The following is a 13,662-nucleotide window of genomic DNA, read 5'->3' on the forward strand; positions in this document are numbered from 1 at the left end:
GGGCAAGGGAGATCTGTCAGCACATGTAAAAAATTTGTGTCCCTTTGACATTTAAGAATTTTATATTATGCTTGAGCTTCTCTACTCCATGTGCTGTATGATTTAATTCTGAGATTGTTTTCAACAAGAACTTCGTCATCTTATAAATGAAGGAACTGATGTTCAGAATTTCCTTTTTACCTATATGCCATGATTATTCACTGAAAAGTAAACCTAAAAAAAGTAAAGATAACTTCTCTGTTCAGATTCATAAAAAATGTGAGGGCCAGAGATTTAGCTCAGTGGTTCCGCTGCCTGCCTTGCAAGCGCAAGGACCCAAGTTCGATCCCCAGTACGAAAAAAAAAAAAATACATATATATATATACATATATATATATATACATATATATATATATACATATATATATATATATATGATTACATTTAGAAAACAGGTGTGGTCTTCCTGTGGCAGTGTTGTAATAATTCTAATAATGTTAGTCTTGTATCATATTTCATAATTGTAGTATACCTTTTGGATAGTGTTTTAGAATGTAGAATTTCTTGAAAAAGCAAGGGATTGATTTGTCTTTCATATTTCACATGAAAAACGATCAGGATCAATTCTTTTAGGTTCCCTCAAGAATATATTTCACTGGGGCCAGGGATTTAGCTCAGTGGTTTTGCTGCCTGCTGTGCAAGCGCAAGGACCCGAGTTCGATCCCCAGTACCCCCCAAAAATATATATTTCACTAACCTATTTATAATTAAAATCTTAGTGAACGAATACTTTAATGTGACAGTTGACTACAGCTATTTTGGTTTTAATATGTTATAAATTATTTTGCTCATTCAGAAATACATATATATCAAAACAGCAGCCTATTTCAACCATAAAATACTGCTGCTTGAACATTTTTGTTTCCTATTTCTATTCTGAAATAATCATAGATTAATGGGAAGAGAATCTATAATAAAAAAGAATGTACAGGGAGATCTTTGTTACCCTTAACACAGTTTCTCCCAATGGCAACATTTTGAACATAGTGTAGTACAAGTCAGGAAAATTGATGTTGCTACAATCCAGTTTATTCAGACTTCACTAATTTTATATGCACTCATTCATGTGTATTTGTAGTTCTATGCACTTTTGCCATGTGTAGATCTGTACAACCATTGTCAAGATACAGAACTGTTCTGCCACAAGACTCCATTTATACTGTCTGGATAAGCCACTCTTAACACAGACTGGTAGAAATCCTTAGGCACCTTTGTGCTTCTGTAGTTTTCAGACATTTGGGCTTCTGAAAGGTTTGTCATAAACTGAAGCCATCCCCTAATCTGTGTTTTCCATCCCTAATCTTAGCAACCATTAATCTATTGCCTCCATCATTTTATTTCAAGGATGTCACATACGTACCATAAAGCACGTAAACTTTTTTTTGTTTACATATATTCATAGCTTTATAATAGTCCCAAAGAAGAAGCAATGTAAAGTTAATCAACTGATGAGTGGATAAATAAAATATGGCATGTCTGTACTATGGAACATTATTCAGGAGTAAATAATAAAGTATATAGATGCTACACGTTGATGAACCTTGAAAACATGGTAAGTGAAAGAAACCAGTCACAAAATGCCACATACTATACTGTAATTTCATTTATATAACAAGCCCAGAGTAGGCAACTCTGTAGAGACAAAGTATATTAGTGGTTGCTAGGAGAGGAGGGCGAGAAGAATTGAGGAGAGACTGCTGATGGGTGTTTCTCCTTAGAGTGATGAAAACATCTTGGAATTGTGTTGATGGCTGCACCCTCTGTAGATATAGTAAAAATACTTAACTGTATAGTTTAAGAGTGAATTGGTGGTATGTGAATTTCTCCAAATAAAGGTTCAATAAAACTATACCTAAACAGAAAAAACAGGGTTTTGTATAAAGTTGTAGCACTCAGGCCTAGAAGTTTAGTTCGGTGTTAAGAGTGCTTGGAGGGGCCAGGGATTTAGCTCAGTGGTTCCGCTGCTTGCCTTGCAAGTGCAAGGTCTTGAGTTCGATCCCCAGTACCAAAAAAAAAGTAGGGAAATTCAAAGTTTCGCCGCCTGCTTTGCAAGCTCAAGGACCCAAGTTCGATCCGTGGTACCAAAAAAAAAAAAGTACTTGGATAGCATATGCAAGGCCATGAGTTTAACGTCCAGCCCCACAAAAAGTTGTAGCACTTAAATAGGTATACAACAGTTATTGAAGAAACCCATTTTTCCTTTCCCTGTGATACTCTGGGGGATTCTCACAACTTCTGATGAACCTTGAGTGAGCAATACAATACCTCGATTGCTTTAGCTCCAATGAACTGTGGAGACACTATGGCTTTTCATTGATCTTCAGTGCCAAAAATAAAGCTGGAAACTTGGATTCCTATTTAGCTCTACTGTATGAAGTGATCAGAATAAAGCTATTGAGGGAATAAAATTTAGGGCTGGGGATACAGCTCAGTAGTACAGCACTGGCCTAGTGTGCATAAGGCCCTGGGTTCAAACCATAGCACAGCAAAAAAGCCTAAACATTTCCAACACTTCCTGTTTTTCACCTTTGCTGTCTGTAGTGAGTATCTGATGTTTTGGTTTGCTCCATTGCCCTCTTTAAGTGTTGCAGATCCCTCATCCAATGCGATTCCAGTGGATGTTACCAGTCACAGGCCTGGCCAAGGTCAGGTATCTGATGATCCAGAGGAGACCCAAGTCCCTCAGTAGGATCTGATTTGTGGACCCTGGTAAGGAAAGTTTGCTCGCTCTCTTTTGGATCTCAGATGTTAAGGGTGTGGGCTTAAGGCTGATATTGGCTCCTTATGTGGACAGGGTCAGCCTGCCAACAGCCAAGAGGTAGAAGGAGCCCTGGCAGTATCTTCTAGGGGCATCCAGCTGTGCCAGTGGAGGGTTTTAAAGTTTTGAGGTTGGTACTTCATTGAATTGATACAAAAGGACATTTCCTCTCCAAGGAATCAAACATAATTTAGTTTAGGTTTTATTTATTTTTTGTACCGGGGATTGAACTTGGGACCTTGTGCTTGCACAGCAGGTGCTGGAACCATTGAGCTAAATCTCCAGCCTTAAACATAATTTATTTTAAAATCAAACAGGACAAACTGAATAAAAGAAAAAGTTTTATCGTAAACTTTTCTAATAAACTTCGTCTCGACAGGCTTTGTATTATTGACTCTGTCACATTAGTGGCTTCCTGATACACAAATTAATTTGATTAAAGAGTCAAGTTTGAAAATAACCTTACCATTCCTTGCGCTTTAGGTCAATCCTCAAAACTGTACACCTAAATTGATCTTTTAAAAACAATGTAGATCAGGAAAAACATTTCCCTTATACATATTAATAGAATTCATGTTTTTTCCAGTGTTGTATGGAGAAAACTCACCTGAACAAACAGATAACAGCAAAAATTAATGGTTTTTTTACTTTAATGACCAGAAAAAATCCTTTGTTGGTTTTCATCTTGCCGTCAGCAAAATGGTATCAATATACTTTTCTTCCTCTGAATCTTGATCTGGTATCCAACATTGATCTTTTACACTCAAAAAATGAGTATTTCAGAGCTTTGCGGTATATTTCTTTCAAGCACTCCCGAGGAGACTTTCCTTCCTGGAGCACACAGTTCGACTGCAGCAGACATGCACCCAGGTCCTCCTTCAGACCGGCTTGTCCTCGTAATAACGGGTCATGTCCATGCCTTCCGCCCGCTGCCACCTTGACCCTCTTGGTCCTCAATCACTGCATGTAAACTTCTGAGATTGGCTTTTTTCATTAACCACAATTCCTTTCAGGTCCATGTAAATTATTGCATATATCAGTAGTTTGTTCTGGCCTGAGAGTGTAGATCGGAGGCAGAGCACTTGCCTAGCATGTCCAAAGCCATGGGCTTGATCCCCACCAAGTTCCTTTTTCATTAGTGCACAGTATCCCATGGTATGGAAATATTACCACTTAATCATTTGTTTTTGTGTGTGTGTGGTATACTTGGGATGGATCACCTAGCTAACAAATGTCCAAGGATAACTGACTTGATAAAATTATGATTACTAAACCACATTCTAAAACTAAACAATTGGGCTGGGCACAGTGGTGCACGCCTGTAATCCCAGCACTCAGGAGGCTGAGGCAGGAGGACTGCCATGAGTTCAAGGCCAGCCTGAGCTATACAGTGAATTCAAGACCAACCTGAACTACAAGGAAGACCCTGTCTCAAAAAAACCACCCCCCCCCAAAAAAAAAACCCCAAAAAGTCCTAAAGAATCAATACCTGTGGTAGAGGAGTGCAACAAATTCCCTGGGACCTCGTGTAGCCATCTAAACTTGAGAACTGATGTACTTTGCATCTTTGTATTTTGAGGATCTTTTAGGTGTAACGCACATCTATATAATAGATGAATAATTATATGAACTCCAATACAAAGTAGTATGATTTAAAGAGAAGAGCTATGGGATTTCAAAATTGGAGAGAAGGGCACATTAAGACAGATCAAAGAAGGCTTTCAGGGTAGAAAGAATTTACAGTGATTGGTAAGATTTTCTTTCATAGTAATTTTTATTATATATACTCAGTACCCATAATCTTGTTCATTTAAGATAGCTGTTCATAAGTATAAACAATGGTAACACTGTATATTATACACCAGACGAAACACCATTCACTACATGCTGAATTAATTTCTTTAAAAACTTCAATATATAATTTTATAATCAGATACTTGATTACTGTTAATTTTAAGCCACCATAATATTCAAGAAGGGTCAGTATACTTAAATTTGTAACTTACTTCAATGCTATTTTCAAACATTACTTTCTTGTTTGTTTTTGCAGTACTGGGGATCAAACTCAGGACCTTGCACTCGTGAGGCAGGCGCAGTACCACTGAGTGAAATCCCTGGCCCTTCAAACACTACTTTTCTCTATGTTCACATTCACATGAAAGAACACATCAACGATCCAAATGCAAATCAGAACTCTAGGCCTTAGTTCAATGTTGTAGTATTTTAAGTTAATTGGATAATTAGAAAGCCACGACAAATCAGCTCTTAAGTGATGAATAGCTTCCTTCATTTTAGCATGACTTAAAAAAAACATATGAAGTAGATAATATACCTTTAAAATATTAAAGTTTTTAACCGTTGTTTACAAATTTTACTTTTTTTTTATTAATACAGATAGCATGCTACTTCATCTCACTCTTCACTTTGTGACTACAAAAAATAAAACTATCCTTAATCTTCCTAAAGTCTTTATTACTCTTATATGGTAAGAAGTTACTGAATCAGTTTTAAAGTCAGTGACAAAACTCACATTATGGTAAAGATGATGTAACAAATTCAGTGTTAGATAAGGAATCAGAGCACAGTACAGCAGACATATATATATATATATATATATATATATATATATATATATGAGGTAGAATTCTTAATCACAGTTTTATAGAAAAGATGCAGTAGTTTGTATCTGTACCCTGCTTTATTAGTTATGGTACTACAAGTTTGCTTATGAATTTAACAGGAAGGGCAAAAGGGAGGTCTCTTCATAAGCAGTGATCTTACTGACCCTTGTTTTGCATGTGTTATGTGTTACAGGGACTTCTAGCCACCCAAAGCATTTTCTTGGCCAATTAAGGTAACTGGTCATATATGGCATTAATCTCATTTTTAAACAGCCTCTAGGGAAATAGAAATTTACATTTTTCTCCCAGGGGCCTTAAGGAAGAGGCAAATGTCTCTCTGTCCCACTCTGAGCATCAATTACAAATGATATCACATTTCTCTGGGTATCATTACTGCTCATCAAGATCTCCATCAATATATAGATGGGTTCTATACCTAAATTATTTTTTTTGGTACCAGGCATCAAACTCAGGACCTTGTGCTTGTGAGGCAGGCAGCAGCACCACTGAGCTAAATCCCTGGCTCTATACCCAATTTTTTGATTGTTTCTAACTCACAATGCATTTATTATATTACAAATGGGTATAACTTTAACATTGTTTCATTCAGGATGAAGTTAAATTACTGTTCCTTTAAGATTCTAGATTGCAGTAAACTAGGGTTGCAGAGTTTCATGTGTATATGGCTTATTTACATGTCAGGTGTTTATAATTTGAATCTCTGTTCCTAATCTTTCAATGTTAATAAGTTGATCAGAAAGATCATTTTATGAAAGTTATATTTACATCCAAAGCTAAACTTTATAGTGGGGGTTACATGTCATAAATGGTGCTTGAATAGTTATAAAAGAAATTTCAAAACAGTAATTATAGAAAATAAAGTCAAATACAGTTTTTTTTTAAAGTTAACTAGAAATTCCTCTTATTTATTTTAGGATTAGGATGTCATAATGGGCATATCAGATTTCAGATTTTTATAGTTCTACTTAAGTAAACTTTATTTTGTTTGTTTGGTACCGGGGATTGACCTCAGGACCTTGCACTTTTGAGGCAGGCGGCGGAACCACTGAGCTAAATCCCCAGCCCTAAGTAAACTTTATTTTGAATCAGCTATTCTCAAGTTTACCTCACTTCTTTCTGTGTCTGACAATTTTGAGAACTCAGAAAAAAAAATTTATTTACCCTAGGTCTAGATCCTTTGAGCAAAATTTCCTTCACAACTGCTGGTAATGTATTATTGAAGTCAATAATCATGTTAAAACTTGCATAACACTGTTGGCAGATAATAGAAAAATAAATTCATTTTATCTCATATTTAATTTTTTTCTCATATTTAATTTAAAAATACTATACTTTGGGCCGGGGATTTAGCTCAGTGGTTCCGCTGGTTGCCTCGAAAGCGCAAGGACCCAAGTTCGATCCCCGGTACCAAAAAAAAAAAAAAAATACTATACTTTAGCTACTGTGACTGAATGCATCCTTATGGAAATTGAGCAAGCTTTATTTATATATCCTCAATTCAGAAAACCTTTAATTATATATTTTCATTTCAAAGAGAAAACTTGTCTTAATTGAATGAGAAAGTATGCCCTTGCAGTTTGAAGAATTAATAAAATATCAGCTTTTGGGAATGTAGGCTAAGTACATGAAATTAATATTCTGTTAATATTTTACACTGAAATATATTTTATATTAAAAATCTCAAAAATGTCATTTTATTTCAAAGGTATCTATCTTTTAGAAGAGGTACACATGTAAATAGAAAAAAGTTGATATATTTAATCCATAATTACATAATTCTGTTGATTTGTAACTTGATATATCAAAAATTTCTACAATTAATTTGTAATTGCCACCATTACAAAGAAGTATCTAAGTAAAAGCAGGTTCTATGGTATTGCATTTATGGCCAGTGTTAATTCATTTAATTCACAAATGATATTTGTAAAATATTTTCAAACTTAGACAAATGCAGTTATTAATATGGATTAATTCAATTAAACTTAACATTTTATAAATGTTCCTGTTACACCCTTAAGTATGACTGGATCAATAAAGTAACTTGCACAGAAAGTGTAGACTTTCACAGTAAAATTATACTTGTTTTACATTTACTAAGAATGCCTGAAAACATTTTGGAAAAGACTAATGGTCTTGAGTATTAATGGTAACAACTTATTGCATTTTTTCTGCCTTTTTGTTCAATTTTGTTAAGTAGTTGAGGGTTAAGTTCTACTTTTCCTTTTATCTTCAAATAGACTCTTCAGCATATAAACTTGAATGGCTGATACCACCACCATGACAACTAAATTAACCATAGACCAGAAATTGACTCTATCAAAGTTGCTTTCTTGTATGTTTCGATCACGAGCTTCAAATGCTCTAAGTAGAGTTTGTATATGAACACTTTTGCTTACTCTGGACTTGATGCTGTTGATGGATTCCTGGAGATAAATAAAATAATTTTACTATAAACAATTCAGAAATATTATGTGAATTTAAAACAAGCCTAATGAGTTTTTTTTAATCCAAATGTAATTTTAGCGGCACAATTCAGTAAAGGGACAGTAGTACTCATATTATTTAAAAATCCACTGTAAGATTATATAATAGTTCTCCTGATTTATTTAAATTTAGTTATTTAATAAGGTATAATGACACTATGAATTAATATGAAACTATTTCAGTAGCACAGCACCTGGAGTCTCATATATAGTATCTTTGTAAGCTCATAAAACCACAAAATGATTATAGCTTTTAAAAAGCCAACTGTTTATTACCTTTAGGTATTTACCTATTTTTTTAATGCACTGTGTGTTTATAATATTTTGTTGTTTGATTGTTAGTCTGACCAATGTAGAATGTAGCAAAATACCAAATGTTTTTATCTCACAAAGTATTAGTAAAATCAGAAAATATTTCATTTTTATATGGGCTACATACAATTAATAGTATTTATAATAAAAAATAGTTTAACATAACATTTATAAAATAAGCCTACCAAGATGTACTCTTAAGTTGCACTTTCTGGAAAAAATAGAAAATTATGATAGGGTCCTGTAAAAGCTCTAATAGAGCTGTATGAACATAAAGTAAAACTGAGATTTGAAATGATATAAAAGGTAGATAAACTGCTTAGTTTAATGCCTATAACATTTAGGCATCTGGATGTTAATAAGTTTTATTGCTTTATTAGACGATCATACTAACCAGGATGTCTTCCAGTTTCATCTCCAACATATCTGTACCGGTAATATATTTCTTCCAGTCTTCTTGTTCTTGTGCCTGTTCTCCCATATTATCCAGGATTAATTCAAAGAAAATTACTTTCTCAGAAATGGTGCTGAATGTATTGTCAAAGCAGAACATGTAATCACCAACTTCAGTTTCTACACTGAATTTAAAAAAATGCATGTTTTCAGTTATTTGTACATCAATTTGAGATCAAAAGGAAAACAACTACAAGTAAAAGAGAAGAAACATGGTTTATAATTAGATAGCTTCTCAATTTCCTTAGTATTAAGAGGTAATTTATAGTTTTGGTGAAGAAGCAGTCTGGAAACACTTGTAACTTAAACATGTGTGGCATTTACTTTTTAAATTATCTTGATCTAATTTTTGAAAGATGATAGGATTAAAAACCTAAATATACCATAATTCATAAGAAATTTTAATATTTATACATTAAGGGAATTTTATCATGAGTTTAGTTCATTATGCTATGTGTATATATGACCACCGATGTACCCTTCAAGTGAGATTAATGTGTAAATTGTTTTTAAGATTGTCTGTAATGTTTTCTTCTAGGCCTCCTATAATTAAGTACATTTTTGTAATACAGTCTAAAAAGATTAAAGATGAGGTCTATAGCCAGCAAACAGACCTTTACTTTTAGTTGCATTACCTTTATTGAAAAAATGCCATTCACAAATAAACTGAACTTAAGATCTTTGGTCTTACTACCTTCCCATTCAAATAACTGGCTTGGCCATAGTTGACTTGTTAGTGAAGTAGTTTCCCAAAGATTTTTTATGGAGATAAGCTGAAACAAGCAAAATACTCTATGGTAATGACATTTACTATTGTGGTCCCAAATAAGAAAACAAGTAAGTGTCCTTGAATGAATGGCAAAACTAATTTACATTTTTATAATATATCAATGAAATACCTGTTATCTTTATTCAGTTAATTATTTCACAAGAAACTACTGATAAAACTTTAAGAAACTGGCCAAAAAAGAAATGCTCTGAAAAAAAAAAAAAAAGAGAAATGCTCTGGTAGGGCTACTGAGTTCATAAAAATTACCCTATGAGCACTAATAATAGATACATATATGGCCTCTTTTATTCAGTAATAGAGCAACTATAATTTACAAAGAAACTTTTACAAAATAAGTACACTTAATGTGCACATTAAATGAGCCTTTTCCCAAATTAAAGTGTTATTATATTTCTAATAAAGGTTTCGATATGCCTAGCAAGTTTCTTATTTAGATGAACTGATTTCTAAACTGTTTCAGCTATATTTTAAACTGCTTTCCACCTCTATTCAATATCCCAAGGGTGGGTTCAACTGGAATTGGGGGAAATCTAAGCAGTGGGGGTGTGGAGTCAGAGCTGCTTGTCTTTTATAGTCCTACATTAAAGTTTTTATAGCTAATATCCAGAATTTCATCATCTTTTATTAACCTGTACATTAATGTATACTTCTTTTGACTTAGATAATCTTGCCTATACTTCTCTTTGGTTGACATGCAGCATTATATTGTCAGGCTTTGCAAGGGAGGAGCCAAATTATATTCTTCATGTTAAGATCTTCAGTGAATCCAGAGCTAGTGGGGCATCTGTCAGTTTTGGGGTAAGTGTGATATATCAAAGGATGCAGAGCACTGACTACAATTTATGAGGCCTGAAACAGGCAAACATCCCTCCAACTTTCTAGATTATGCCCTCTGTTCTACTGTCCAGTGAATATGTGTGAGGAGGTTCAAGAAAATGCTAAATTGAAAGAAAGGTACATGGTGTGTATGTGCGCTCTGGGCCCATTTCTGTCTTTTCAGTGTGATCTGAGGACCCAAAGGACAAGCTACTAAAACCTGGTGTGTGTGTGTGTGTGTGCGCGCGCGCGAGAGAGAGAGACATGTAGTGAAATTTTTCTTAAACATGTATCTTTCTTTCTTTTGTTTTTTGCTTTTTTCTAGACAAGGTCTCACTATGCAGTTCAGGCTAGCCTTGAACTCCTGGCAATCCTCCTGCCTCAGCCTTCCAATTGCTGGGACTACAGGCATGCGCCACAATGCCCAGCAACATTTATCTTTCTTCAATGTCCTGCTAATGTCACATACTCAGTTCAGCAAAGAAAACCTGAATTGTTCTTTTGTTCTAACCTAAGATCATTGTTTTCTTTTTGGGCATGCCCTCTTACAGTTACCTATCAATACTCTATCCATTAAAATGTTCAGATCCTCCTGGTTTGCCTCTCTCTAATCACAGGTATCTGTATTTTAACCATAAATTCATTTTTTATGATGTAATTCTATGTAATGACTACTGACTTTCCACACTGTATTAGGTCACACTAGAAAAACACAATTTAAATGGTCTTTTCCCATTGCCAATATGCTGACAGAACACTTAAATTTTCAAGAGGGTTGCATTATTTTCTATGGCCTTCTGGATACATGTAATTCTCATTTTTTAAACTAATCTGTTGCCAGGGATTTAGCTTTTAGCTCATTGGTTCAGCCGCCTGCCTTGCAAGCGCAAGGCCCCGAGTTCGATCCCTGGTACCAAAACCAAAAAAGAAATATGTTTAGTTCCTAAAGTAATCTGTCTCTTTTTATCCTATTTCCAATTTATTGAGGTTTTTTTGTTTAAGCACAAGAGATAACTATACAATGGTGAATGCTGTTCATTTATGCTTCAAATAAAGTAGTAACAGCTAATACTTATGTAATGCTTCATAATACATACACTGACTTCACATCTTTTATTTCTTTTAATCCTTATCACATTTGGAAGTAGGCATAATTTAACTTTTACAGGTAAATAAAATGAAGTTCAAACAGGTTAAAATATTTTCACATGATCATCACATCATCTGTTAACAGGCATCGATGAAGTCTGATTCCTGATTTTTTTTGATTACAAGTCAGGGTCTCACTATGTAGGTCAGGTTGGCCTTGAACTCACTATGTAGCTGAGGCTGGGCTCAAACTTGTGGCAATCCTGCCTCAGCCTCCAGAGTGCTGGGATTACAAGTGTGCACCACCATGCCCAGTTCAAGTTAATCTTTCTGTTATACTGCTCAGAACTTGCCCATAGTCTTTGCAGTCCCAATTACGACAAGCTTGTCTTCTGGGGACATATTTACCTTTGGGAGAAGCCTGTGCAAATACTGATGAATACAGTGGGGAACAATTTTAAAAGGTAAAAAACTATGACATAAATAGGAGATAATCTAACCCAGATGTAGGACATTTCCTGAGGAAAATTTTCCATTGCACTCTAATGTGTACATTGTTACAAGAACTGTATAACCAGTAAAAATGACTATTCTGAAGGATAGCATTCATTTACTCTAAGCTTTCTCAATGAATGTGATATTGCTCAGAAAAGGACAAAAGAAAAAAATCTTAGATATTAAAATGGTTTGTGACCTCCAAAGCTCAACCCTCAATTTTATTCCTTAAAATTTAGTTTCTGTCTTTGGGTTTTCCTGGTATCTCACAAACAGCATCAATTCAGAGAAAATACACAATAAGTATGCAGTAATAATGTTATAAAACATGGTGTTCTTGTTCACAAACTATTCTATTCTTTGAGGATTTTCAACTGATTGATTGCTTGATCTTGAAGTTATATTGGAAGAGGTAGTCTATAACATGCATCTTGACTGACAATGGCTCCCTTATGGATGATGTATAATCTTCAAAGATTTTCTGGAGAATTAAATAAAAGTAGTTTACTATTTAATTCTACAGATGTTATTCAACTCATTAATTACGCCAAACACTGAAAAAACTTTCAGTATTATCTGAATAACTAGTAGCTAGTTAGAATTAGTTTCCCCTGTCAAGAAAAAATTAAAAATTAATTTGACTAAAAATAATTTTTTAAAAAACGAATGTTATTTTAGAATAATTTACTTGTACTGAAAAATGGAACAATAGATTTTAATTACATTACTAATCTTATGTAGTTATATAAACTGCTATTATGTATAATTGATACATTGCTCTATCTGCAAATAAATGCATTAAAAGTTACTCAGAAAAGATTTTAAACTAAAAGTTGCATTTCATATTAATAGTTTCCCAGTTTTAAAGTTCTAATAATTTTGGACTTAATTATGTTTAATTGAGCTTTACTTAGCCATTCTTCATCTGTGCACTGAACAAAAAGAACAAGCTTTGTATCTGCTGTATTTATTATTTAAAGCACAGATATACATACAGTATATAAAGAAATATGCAGTGTATCTGTCTTATTAAAATGTCATGGGGAAAAGGATCTACAAAGGCTGTAAGCAGAGGAATAAAGTACAAATAGAAAAAAGTTGAAAAACCCTGAGTCAACCATATGAGCTTCAGCAAGTGTATAAAAAAAAGATTATGTAGGTATATGAAAAATAAAAATTCCTTACTATGTTATAGTTATTTCTTTATTAATCTCTTTCTAAATTTGTATTGACAGCTTTTAGTAGAAAGGAATCTTATTATAAATGATACAAAATATTACACAACTAAAAATGCATAAGTTACTAGTAGAATGAGTTAACAATCTAAAATTCTAGTAGTATGTTAGGGTAATATTAATTTAGTTGTCTAGAAAAAACTGCATTCATGTGGGCCGGGGATTTAGCTCAGTGGTTTGGCTGCCTGCCTCGCAAATGCAAGGTCCAGAGTTCGATCCCCGGTACCAAAAAAAAAAAAAACCAAACCAAAAAAAAAATTGCATTCATGTATTTATTATTCCTCATTACAGGCAGTGGTAGATAGATATTATTTAAGCTATTAAATTCTGTTTGAAGATATTCACTAACCTTATTTTACCCGACATTTAATGCCAAGATCTTTAGTGGAAAAATCTACTTCAGTATTATAATTGAGATTTTACAAAATTAATGTAGCTAAAAATGAAATTTCTGTTTAAATCCAGTTTTTAGAAATATTTTAATTTGCTGTAGTGATTAACAGTGAGTTGTACTGCCTGGGTTTAGATACTGGCTTTGATTTTTACTAG

At 33.8% G+C, this 13,662-nt stretch overlaps 1 protein-coding gene and 1 pseudogene across 4 annotated transcripts in view; both read right to left on the bottom strand.

Annotated features, from left to right (window-relative positions):
- Tmed5 (transmembrane p24 trafficking protein 5) overlaps positions 1-13,662 on the bottom strand; it is a 34,791-nt gene that overhangs the window by 8,531 nt on the left and 12,598 nt on the right. The window contains exons 3-5 of one of the 4 annotated variants that reach the window (XM_087213142.1): positions 8,630-8,813; positions 7,837-7,863; positions 4,294-4,400 (exon numbers count right to left, since the gene is read on the bottom strand). In XM_087213142.1, the coding sequence (XP_087069268.1) occupies positions 4,335-4,400; positions 7,837-7,863; positions 8,630-8,813 (277 nt within the window). In that variant the 3' untranslated portion in view covers positions 4,294-4,334. Of the gene's footprint in view, positions 1-4,293; positions 4,401-4,553; positions 7,864-8,629; positions 8,814-13,662 lie in introns of those variants that run through there. The other 3 variants (XM_004841250.3, XM_087213141.1, XM_004841251.3) reach the window with 3 other exon arrangements.
- On the bottom strand, positions 424-3,715 carry LOC147827666 (cytochrome c oxidase assembly factor 5 pseudogene; annotated as a pseudogene).

This window comes from Heterocephalus glaber, unplaced genomic scaffold (genome assembly GCF_053883595.1).
Source record: "Heterocephalus glaber isolate CG9 unplaced genomic scaffold, H.glaber_assembly_v1.0 deba00001442, whole genome shotgun sequence".
NCBI lineage: Eukaryota > Metazoa > Chordata > Mammalia > Rodentia > Bathyergidae > Heterocephalus > Heterocephalus glaber.